At 36.4% G+C, this 12296-nt stretch overlaps 1 protein-coding gene across 2 annotated transcripts in view; it reads right to left on the reverse strand.

Annotated features, from left to right (window-relative positions):
- The window catches only part of RNGTT (RNA guanylyltransferase and 5'-phosphatase), a 316476-nt gene that overhangs the window by 284226 nt on the left and 19954 nt on the right, over nucleotides 1–12296 (reverse strand). For both annotated transcript variants that reach the window (XM_025862466.2, XM_025862458.2), the window contains exons 5-6: nucleotides 5998–6073; nucleotides 4458–4698 (exon numbers count right to left, since the gene is read on the reverse strand). In XM_025862466.2, the coding sequence (XP_025718251.1) occupies nucleotides 4458–4698; nucleotides 5998–6073 (317 nt within the window). The remainder of the gene's footprint in view (nucleotides 1–4457; nucleotides 4699–5997; nucleotides 6074–12296) is intronic.

The raw sequence follows: 12296 nt of genomic DNA on the forward strand, positions 1-12296 counted from the left end.
CAGGACCCTGAGATCATGACCTGAGCCAAAGGCAGATGCTGAACGACTGAGCCACCCAGGTGCCCCATTTGCATACACTTTTAAATTAGATAGGTAAATGGGAAGAAATTCTTCTAAAATGACAAAATGCCAGTAGTACAACAAGAGTTGAAGAATTATAAGTTGGTTCTTGTGTTTTCAAATTTTCTTTAATGTAAGTATACCTACTTTTATTTAAGTAAAAAATATAATAATTTTAGAATTTACAAGTTATGATTTGAAAAGAGGAAAAAACTACCTAACCACTTTGAAATCAAACCTACCTGCTTTCTCCAAAACAGAAGGAAAGATTTCTGCTTTTGGCAATGGCAGGCTAGCTCATTGAGATCAATTCTGCAGCCATGAGAAAAAGTTAGACAGAATGTTAAAAGCACCTGTTTGAAGACACTGGAGAAGTAGAAAGGCAGTAAAGGCTTGAAGGGCCAAGAACTCAGAAGGAAAGGAACCCAGAAAGGTGAGCTACACATCTGGTATAGATCTTCCCCTACAGGCACTGTTTCCAAAATGGTAGGTAAGAGGCTAAAAAAAGTTTGCAGGCTAAAAAAAAAGCTGAACACAGCTCTCTGCACTATCACAGGAATGGGGAAACAAAAACTGGAGTTTCAGGCCACTAAGGAGGAAGAGTCCTGTTTATTTCTCCAGTCTTTCAGTTAGGATCTCCAAAGGGCTACACTCTAGGAATTAAGTTGAACCAAAAAGAAACCAGCCCCCCAAAACTGAAGACTAGTTTCTAAACAATTCAATCCTTGACTGAGTTAAGATGTCCTACTCAACCCTGCGTAGGAACAAAAGTAAATGTTCTCTGAAGGAAGAAAACATGATGCAGAGTCTCAAATTATTTCCACAATTTTTCATATATACTGTCTAAAAGGCAGAAATATGCAGGTGTGCCAAGAAGAAACAATTGACTAGAAATCAAAAGGACATGAGAAGAAAAACTAAAGATCTAGAAGAGATCCACATCAATTAGTTACCTGACACAGGCTTTAAAATAACTGGGATTCATAAATTCAAAAACCTAAATGACAAGATGAAGAATTCCAACAAAGAACTAAAAACTATTTTAAAACTCAAATGAAAATTCCAAAACTGAAATTACATACTTCACAGATAAATTTAACAGCAGCTTAGACAAAAGCTGAACTAGGATTAGTAAACTGGAAGACAGGTCAGAAGAAAATATCCACATTGAAAAATGAAAAAACAAAAAGGGTAGAAAATATAGAAAAGAAGATAAGAGACATTAGGAGAAGGGGGGGGAGTCTATTAGGTGAATCCCAGAAGAGAAAAAGAATGGATGTGAACCAGTATTTGAAGAGATAATGGCTGAGAATTTTCTATAACTAACAACAAATCCAACCATAGATTCAAGAATCACTATAAATAGAATAAACACAAAGAAAACTCCAAATAGAAACATGATAGTAAAACTGTTGAAAATCAAAAACAAAAAGAAATTAGCTTCAGAGAAGCAACTTCTTAATAGAAATGGATTATGGAATGATATCTTCAAAGTGCCAACCCAAAATTCTATACCCAGAACATTCTTCAAAATGATGGCAAGAAAAAGACATTTTTACACAAATATTGAGAGGATGTGTTGCAGCAGACCCACAATAAAGAAAATACTAAAGAGAACTCTTCAGTTAGAAGAAAAACTATCCAAATGGAACCATAAAAATACAGGAAAGAAAGAAGAGCACCAAAAAGGATAAATATATGGGTTTATCTAATGATTATTTGCCGTATAAAATGATGATGGTAGTGATGATGATGATGATGAATGATGATGATGTCACCTTATGGGGTTTAAAATACTTGTAGAATTAAAATACATAATAACAAAAAGGGAGGAAGAGGTAAATGCAACCAAAGGTTCTAAGATTCCTGCACTGTTTAAAAAGTGGCAAAAGTACTAATATATATCAGATTTTAACAAGTCAAAGATACATCCTAAAATCTTGAATAACCACTAAAAGAATAGTAAAAGAATGTATAACTAACAAGCAATGGCTTGGGGAGATATAGAAACAATTAAGCATAAAGAAGGCAAGAAAGGAAGATAAAAAGGAACATACCAGGGGTGGGGGAGTAAGACCATTAAGTTTTAAATCTAATTATATCAGTAAAATAAATGCGCATGGACCAAATACTCCAACAAGGCAAAAACTATTCACTGGATAAACAAAACCCAACAATGCAATGCCTATAAGAGACATACCTTAAATAAAGGATAAATAAAGGGGGTGCCTGGGTGGCTCAGTCGTTAAGCGTCTGCCTTCGGCTCAGGTCATGATCCCAGAGTCCTGGGATCAAGCCCCGCATCGGGCTCCCTGCTCGGCAGGAAGCCTGCTTTTCCCTCTCCCACTCCCCCTGCTTGTGTTCCCTCTCTTGCTGTGTCTCTCTCTGTCAAATAAATAAATAAAATCTTTAAAAAAAAAAAAGATAAATAAAGTCTGAAAGCAAAAGGATAGAAAAAAGATAATCCATACTAACATTATCCAAAAGAATGCTTGGGCAATCAATCATACTAACATCAGATATTTTTAATGCTAAAAGTGAAGACACGGTTAAGATGTAATAATCCTTTACACATATTTGTATAAACTAAATAATATCACATCAAAATACATAAAGCAAAACTTGACAGAACTAGAAGGAGAAATAGATAAATCCACAATCATAGTGGGGAATTTTTTTGGGAGGAGAGGGAAAGAGAGCATCCCAAGCAGGCCCATGCCCAGCACAGAGCACAACGAGGGGCTCTATCTCACAACGAGGGGCTCTATCTCACAACCCTGAGATCATGACCTGAGCCAAAATCAAGAGTTGAACGTTTAACCAACTGAGTCACCCAGATGCCACCATAGTAGGAAATTTTTAAAACACTCCTCTTAGTAACTGACAAAACAAAATAGGAGAAACTAGATTGGGGATTTATTTTAAATGTCCTTTATTTTCCCTAAAGAAACATGCACATCTTGGCTACGTCTCTCTTAATGCTGCTGAAGCTCATCTGCAACTATACAGATTTAATGGCACTTGATATTATAAAATAAATGTCATTTTTAAGACACCTTCTGCTGGGGGCAGGGGGACTCTGCAAACTTTTACCACATTTTGCAAAATAGTAACTCTTTGCTTTAAACTCTTTTACACATTCAAATACTATATTGTAATGCAAAAACACATTAGCGTATGCTCAGGGTTAATGTTATTCTTAAAAAAATATAGCTGAATTTCCTTACAAAAATGATACTATAAAAAAGTAGTCCTCTATGCTATCTTATGTTATGCTATTAGTCTTTCCTTAGAATGTGAGTCTTATTTTTCTAGGTATGTGATTCTGTAATCAATGAGTTAGACTAAGAGAATAAGTTATTTTTTAAATTATTTCTATGTTTCAAAGCAATTAACACTTTTCAGTGGCCTCAAGTCTTGAAGTTTGAAATGTGTAAATACATATTAAAATAATGTTTTTCAAGCAAGGGACTTTTTTTTTAAAAAGCCCAAATGACTATATCATTTGATTTACACAAAAACAAGGCATTTTCTTCCTTGCCTGTGAATCACTGCCTACTAATAAATGAGTTGTAGTCTTTACTGATCAACTAAGATATCCCACATTCTTTAATAATTAACTACATTAACATTTAATTATCTCCACACTTTCCCTAACTTTTCCCTTTGGCCCATACCATATATTTGTGCATGTACAAGTACCATCAGTACTTTTCTTCTCAGCATCTCTCCTGTCCTCCCAAGAAGAGAATTCCTAATGGTTTTTGTTAGGCCTTTTAATGGGAGTTGTCCATAGAAGTAAGAAGATTAATGGGAATTGTCCATAGAAGAGTCTTCTCATTTCAACTTTACAGAAAATATGAAAATACCAACCATGGGAAGGAGCAGAATTTATATGTAGTGTTATTTTAACTATGTGACAATTTTGTAAAGGATGAGTAAAAAATTTCACTATGTAGTTGGAATCTCCCAATACTTTGCAAAGAGTTCTTTGGTTTACTTAAGAATCAAAAACAAAATGAGCTTTTTTTTTTTTTAAAGATTTTATTTATTTATTTGACAGAGAGACAGTGAGAGAGGGAACAGGAGCAGGGGGAGTGGGAGAGGGAGAAGCAGGCTTCCCAGAGGGCAGGGAGCCCGATGTGGGGCTCGATCCCAGGACCCTGGGATCATAACCCGAGCTGAAGGCAGACACTTAATGACTGAGCCACCCAGGCACCCCAAAAAACAAAAATGAGCTTATTAACAAGCTTTTCCCATAGAAAAGGCAGACTCGTGGCTACCAAGAATCTTTAAAAACAGCCAGAATGAAATAACTTTAAAATCTAGCTAAACAAACACATAAATCTCAATAAGCTTGCAGGAGAAGTAAAGACTAGAATATTTTTGAACATTACCAGTTTTAACCGTTCTTTTCTCCTCTTGCCGAAGGAGGCACTTGAGCCAGGTTCTGATTCCTTTCTTCCATCCTCATCCTCATCTTCATCTTCATCATCCTCAAAACACCAATCTGGCAATAGAGGTGGGGGTGGTGCTTCCTCTATATCACCATAGCGACGAAAAAGTTCTTTCAAATAATCACCCTTATAAATTCCTGGTGGTCTGGCTTGAGCAAAAGTAGCAACTGCTGCTTCAATACTATGGAAAACAAACACCAGGGAATTTCCTCACTGTTCTTCATTTATGCAGATTTATCAAAACTCACTCATTCTATTTCAGGCACCAAATGAAGTATAATATGTTTGTAAAATGGACAAATCCTATTCCCCATGCCGAAGGCATTCAATCTATTAAAGGACAAATTCCTTCTGAAACAGCTTTAATATAAGGTACACTGATACTCCCTAAACCCTAGAGGTAAGCTGCAATGACAGAAGAGACCTGGGTAAAGTCAGTGAAAAGTTTAAATAAAGCCTTGAAGGTTGAGATCTGACTCTAGGGAAAATCAAAGAAATGTAAATGGCAATATGAATAAAAGTAAAAGCATGCTCACTTTTACGAATTTTCAACAGACCCAGTAATAAGAGCAAAGGTCATCAGAGAGAGGCTAAAGCACAGGCTGACAGAGGAGTCTGGGGTTACTGCCAAAAGCACCTCAAAGGCCAGAAAGGCAGAGCTAGAAGAGCATGCAGTACAGAACCAGAGGATGTGTGAACAGGGAAATACAGAATCATATGTGTACTTCAGCTGATTATATTCACAGAAGGACCTACTGTGTGAAAGGCTTTATAAACAAAAATAATGACCTTCAATCAGTAAACAAGAAAATTCAGGTAATAATATCCCATTCGCTCAGGAATTTGAAGCAACAAAGGTTCTAATCTCTCAGGATCTAAAAGGGCACTTCAATAAAGACATGTTTGCTTGATTGGTTCATACAGAGTAACTGTCCCAAAAATACCTCCTCCATATACCATTACAAGTTTTTCCTAATATTCAACAGCTAAAAAAAAAAAGTATCATTAAAAATGAAAAGAACAAGGAGATCTGGCTGGTTTAGTCAGTAGAGCATGCAACTCAACCTCAGGGTCTTAAGTTTGAGCCCCACATTGGGCATGAGCTAGCTTACTTAGAAAAAGAAAAGAAAAAAGAACAATAACAACAATAGTAACTTCCAAAGGTGAATACAACAACAACAACAAAACATTGAGTAAACTGTCTCTGATAATTCTGGAATATGTGGGAAAAAAATCTGGAAAAGAAAATATGTAGTATATGAAAATCCATAAACATTCAACTAAAGTGCTACTTAGTACAAAACACCAGGTAATAAATGATATTCTAAGATTAATCAAGTCTAAAATGAAAACCACTTTAAATATTAATCAGGACTTCACCAAAAATTTGGCAATATAAAATGCTAAAACTAAAAAAAAAAAATCAATAAAATTCGTTATCAATTACTAATCTTCTTCCATTAAAACAAGAAACAAATACCTCCAATCCATTTTCTCCACCAAAAAGGCACATATGAGGAAACCAGTGCGATTGAAACCATGGGTACAATGAACACCTAGAAAATAAAGCAGCTTTGGTTTAAAATTAATATATTACTTCAGAAGCCACATTTTACTTTAAAATTCCAACCTGCAATCAAAACATTTTAATGATTTTATAAAATAACTACATTTTTAAAAATTTGGCCCCCTCTTGTAACTATTAGTAACTTGTCAGTTTAAGTTCTCAGAATCTAATTTATCTCACTAGCAAGAAGTTTAGTATTTGTATTTACAATTTGTAATAACCAGTATTTGTAATACTGGTTACAAATCACCTCTAAGATCTAAAGATTTCTCTTAAAACTAAAGGATTCCAAGCACTTTAGGGATGCCTGGATGGCTCAGTCAGTTAAGTGTCTGCCTTCAGCTCAGATCACAATCCTAGGGTCCTGGGATCAAGTCCCGCATCAGGCTCCCTGCTCAGTGGGGAGTCTGCTTCTCCCTTTCCCTCTGTGCACACTCTCTCGCGCTCTCTCTCTCTCTCTCAAATAAATAAATCTTAGAAAAAAAAAAAAGGAATCCAAGCACTTTAAATAAGAAGGTATGTTTATCAAATACACAATTCTAAATGATGGACACACACACACACACACAACACTTGACTGGATCTAGAAAATAATTGATAGATATACAGTACAATAAAAATAAAACTACTTTGAAGTTCTCTTAGAAACCAACTGACAATATCTTTACATTAACTTATAACATTTAAAATAAACTTTCAGGGGACACCTGGATGGCACAGTCGGTTAAGCATCGGACTCTTGGTTTTGACTCAGGTCACAATCTCATGGTCCTGAGATCAAGCTCCACATCCAGCTCTGTGCTACGTGTGGAAGCTGCCTAAGACTTTCTCTCCCTCTCCCTCAGCCCCTCCCTGCCACATACTCTCTATCTCTCTCTCTCAAATAAATAAATCTTTTTTTAAAAAAAGTAAAACTTTCAGGAGAGAAACCTGAAAAAAGAATTTTTTCTTAAACCGTTTTTCCATACATATTCAAGATTAGTGTGGTCCTACCTCTATATTCTGAAAAGCTGCAAATGAGCTTCATAAGTTCCAAAAATGACTGCATTTCTAATCATTTTAACGACTTTGAAAAAGTAATTAAAACAGTTTGGCTGACATTACTAACATGACAACATTACTTAAGTCACTCTCCTGCAAAACTCAAAAATGAAGCTTTTCCTGTTATCTCTGTTTAATGGAAAGATATCCTGCCACTTAAGACTAATAGTCTTATTTTAACAAACTACTCTTCTCTTTGTATATATAAAGCATCCTAATAGAGGGTAACCAAAATCAAATATATAAATAAACAAAGAGAATTACAAAACTTCTAGAAGACAATATGGGAGAAAATCTTTGCAACCTTAGTGTAAGAAAAAGACTTCTTAGATAAAACATAAAATAAAAGGAAATATTGATAAATTGGGCTACTTCACAATGGTAAATGTTTGCTCTTTGAAAGATGTCTTTTTTTTTTTTAAAGATTTTATTTATTTATTTGACAGAGAGACACAGGGAGAAAGGGAACACAAGCAGGGGGAGTGGGAGAGGGAGAAGCAGGCTTCCTGTTGAGCATGGAGCCCGATGCGGGGCTCAATCCCAGGACCCTGGGATCATGACCTGAGCCAAAGGCAGCCACTTAACAACTGAGCCACCCAGGTGCCCCAAAAGACGTCTTTAAGAAAATAAAAACACAAGTGGACATCTGGGCGGCTCAGTCGGTTAAGTGTCCCGACTCTCAATTTCGGGTCAGGGCATGTTCTCAGGGTCCTGAAACAGAGCCCCACATCAGACTGCATGCTGGGCGTGGAGCCTGTTTTAAGATTCTCTCTCTCCCTCTCCCTCTGCCCCTCCCCCACTCTCTCTTCCTCTAAAAAGAAAAAAATAACACTACCACATAATATATTCTCATTACATATATCTGATAAGGGACTTGTATCCAGAATATGTAACAACTCTTACAACTCAATAATAAAACAAACACCCTAATATTTTTTAAACTGGGCAAAAGATTTAAAAAGACACTTTACAAAAGAATATGTGCAAATGGTCAAGAAGTACATGAAAGGACAGTCGACATCATTATCATGAAAATGCAAACTAAAATCATAATGCAATCCTCTACACACTAAAATAGCTAAAATCAAAAAGACTGACAATATCAAATTAAGTGAGGATGTAGAGGAACTGAAACCTTCATACACTGCTGGTAGAAAAATAAAACAACACAACCACTTTGGAAAACAGTTTGGCAATTTCTTAAAAAGTTAAACATACACCTACATCAAATGACCCAGACATTCTTTTTTTTTTTTTAAGATTTTATTTATTTTCTTGACAGAGAAGGGGGAGTAGGAGAGGGAGAAGGAGGCTTCCCACTGAGCAGGCAGCCCGATGCAGGGCTCGATCCCAGACCACAGGATCATGACCTGAGCCAAAGGCAGACACTTAACGGCTGAGCTACCCAGGGGCCCCATGACCCAGACATTCTAATCCTACTTATTTACCCAAGAAAAATAAAATATATGTGCAAAGACATAAATAAAGATTAATATCCACAGCAACTTTATTTATAATGGCCAAAAACTGCAAACACCCCAAAAGTCAATCATTAGGTAAAGGGATAAACATGTGGTATATCCATTCAGTAACTACTACTCAGCCATAAAAATGAATCACTAATAAATACAATGAGGATGATTTCAAAACCTGTGTGAAAGAAGCAGAAAACAAAAAACAACAAAAAAAGTCCATATATATAAATTTCATTTACATAAAGTCTATAATATGCAAAAATTTGTATGGAACCATGAAAGGCCCTGAATAACCAAAGCAGCAATCTTGAGGAAAAATAACAAAACTGGAGGTATCACACTTCCTGATTTCAAATTATACTACAAAACTGTAGTGATTAATGGTACTGCCATAAAGACAGACATATAAGCCAATGGAATAGAAGAGGGAACCCAGAATTAAACTCCTGCATATACGGTCAACTAATATTCAATAAGGGAACCCAGAACACTCAATGGGGAATGGTAAGTCTCTTCAACAAATGGTGTTCATGTAGAACAATAAACCTGGACCCGTATCTTACACTATTCACAAAAATTAACACAAAATGGATCAAAGACTTAAACATAAGACCCAATGCCATAAAACTCCAGAAAAAAACATAGGGGAAAAAACTACTCGACTTGTCAATGGTTTTTTGGATATGACACCAAAAGCACAAACAACCAAAGCAAACATCAACAAATGGAAACTACATCAAACTTAAAAGTTTCTGCCCAAATAAATTAATTAATTAAATTAAATGGCAACCTACAGAATGGGAGGAAAATTTTGCAAACCATGTATCAGATCAGAGACTAATATCTAAAATATGTAAAGAACTCATGCAACTCAATAACAAAAAAACAAGCCAATTAAATCTGATCTTGTCGGGGCGCCTGGGTGGCTCAGTCGTTAAGCGTCTGCCTTCAGCTCAGGTCATGATCCCAGGGTCCTGGGATCGAGCCCCGCATCGGGCTCCTTGCTCAGCGGGAAGCCTGCTTCTCCCTCTCCCACTCCCCCTGCTTGTGTTCCCTTTCTCGCTGTCTCTCTCTCTGTCAAATAAATAAAAATCTTTAAAAAAAAAAAAAAATCTGATCTTGTCAATAGTTTTTTGGATATGACACCAAAAGCACAAACAGCCAAAGCAAACATCAACAAATGAAACTACATCAAACTTAAAAGCTTCTGCCCAAATAAATAAATTAAATTAAATGGCAACCTACAGAATGGGAGGAAAATTTTGCAAACTAGATTTTGCAAAATTAGATCAGAGACTAATATCCAAAATATGTAAAGAACTCATGCAACTCAATAACAAAAAAACAAACAAGCCAATTAAAAAACAGGATCTCAAAAGACATTTTTCTAAAGACATCAAAATGGCCAACAGGTATATTAAAAGATACTTAACATCACTGATCATCAGAGAAATGTAAATCAAAACCATAATGAGATATCACCTCACACTTGTTAAAATGGTTATCATCAAGAAAACAAGAGAGAAGTATTGGCAAGGATGTGATGAAAGGGGAACTCTCGTACACTGTTGGTGGGAATGTAAATTGGTTCAACCACTATGGAAAACATTATGGAGTTTCCTCAAAAAGTTAAAAATAGATCTACCATATGATTTAGCAATTCCACTTCTGGGTATAACCCAAAGGAAATGAAAACAGGATATTAAAGAGATATATGCACTTCCATGTTTATTGCAGCATTACTGACAATAGCCAAGATACGGAAACAACCTAAGCATCCATCAATGGATGAATGAATAAAGATGTGGGGTGGGGGGCGCCTGGGTGGCTCAGTTGGTTAAGCAACTGCCTTCGGCTCAGGTCATGATCCTGGAGTCCCGGGATCGAGTCCCGCATCGGGCTCCCTGCTCAGCGGGGAGTCTGCTTCTCCCTCTGACCCTCTTCCCTCTCGTGCTCTCTATCTCTCATTCTCTCTCTCTCAAATAAATAAATAAAATCTTTAAAAAAAAAATAAATAAAAAAAGGTGGGGGGTGGGTGGGGGGGGGGGGGGGGGTGTAATGGAACTCAGCCAGAAGAAAGAACATTCTGCCATTTGCAACATAGATGGAGCTTGACCATATTATGCTAAATAAGGGAGATAAGTCAGACAGTGAAAGACAAGCACCATATATTACTTATATGTGAAATCTAAAAAAGCTAGACTCATAAAAATCAGAGTAAAATGGTGGAATGGTGGTTACCAGGAAATGGGGGGGGTGGAGAGTAGAAGACAGAGTTACTTAACAGCACAAATTTGCAATGAGTAGTGAATAAGACCTGGAGATCTAATGCACAGCATAGTGAATACAGACAACAATATTGTATTATGCTCATCAAAGTTGATAAGAAATTACAATTTAATTATTCCAACCACTAAAAAGAAAAATTATGTAACATGATAGAGGTGCTAATTATTGCCACAATGGCAATCATATTATAATGTATAAATATATCAAATTAACATGTTGTACACCTTAAATTTCCACAATGTCATGTCAAATATATTTCAATTAAAACAATTTCTAAAAAATGCAAATGAATCTATAATGACAGAAAGCAGAAAGTGATTGCCTAATCTACAACTAAGGGTTGAAGAGAGGATGGACACAAAGGAGCATAAGATGCAAATGCTCTGAACCTTGGTTGTAGTTTCAAGGGTATCTACATCATTAAACTGTACATTTTAAGGGCGCCTAGGTGGCTCAGTTGGTTAAGCGACTGCCTTCGGCTCAGGTCATGATCCTGGAGTCCCCGGATTGGGTCCCACATCGGGCTCCCTGCTCGGCAGGGAGTCTGCTTCTCCCTCTGACCCTCTCCCCTCTCATGCTCTCTATCTCATTCTCTCTCTCAAATAAATAAATAAAATCTTTAAAAAAATAAAATAAAATAAAATAAACTGTACATTTTAAATTAATGCAATTCATTATAATGTTGACTGTTTTTAAAACCAGATGATAAAGTGTGGGGTGCCTGGGTGGCTCAATCAGTTAAGCATCTGCCTTTGGCTCAGGTCATTATCTCGGGGTCCTTGAATCGAGCCCCACATCGGGCTCTCTGCTCAGCAGGGAGTCTGCTTCTCCCTCTCCCTCTGCCCCTTTTCCTGCTCATGCTCTCTCTCTCTGATAAAGAAATAAAATAAAATCTATAAAAAAAAGATGTTAAAGTGAGATGCTGATATAAGTCTGCAATTGGCTTTTTTTTTTTTAAAGATTTTATTTATTTATTTGACAGAGAGAGACACAGCGAGAGAGGGAACACGAGCAGGAGAGGGAGAAGCAGGCTTCCCGCAGAGCAGGGAGCCCGACATGGGGCTCGATCCCAGGACCCTAGGATCACGACCTGAGCTGAAGGCAGACGCTTAACGACTGAGCCACCCAGGCGCCCCTGCAATTGGCTTTTAAAACACATTCCAAAACACCTGTTTTTAGCAATTTTTATCAAAAATGTAACACTGATACATTTTTATTTTTTGATACATTTTTAAAGGTATACCAGTAAAATATCATTTTCATCTCATTTCTGTAACAGGGTAAGATTTCTTTCCAAAAAAATTGTTCCTACTTAAAAAAAAAAATTTGAAAACCAGTATCTTAGAGTTACCATCAACTAAACCAAATCACCTATTTCTACATTCATAGTAAATAATCATTAATATT

Source organism: Callorhinus ursinus, unplaced genomic scaffold, assembly GCF_003265705.2.
Source record: "Callorhinus ursinus isolate GAN/ISIS: 27379988/994484 unplaced genomic scaffold, GSC_fseal_2.0 scaffold6, whole genome shotgun sequence".
NCBI lineage: Eukaryota > Metazoa > Chordata > Mammalia > Carnivora > Otariidae > Callorhinus > Callorhinus ursinus.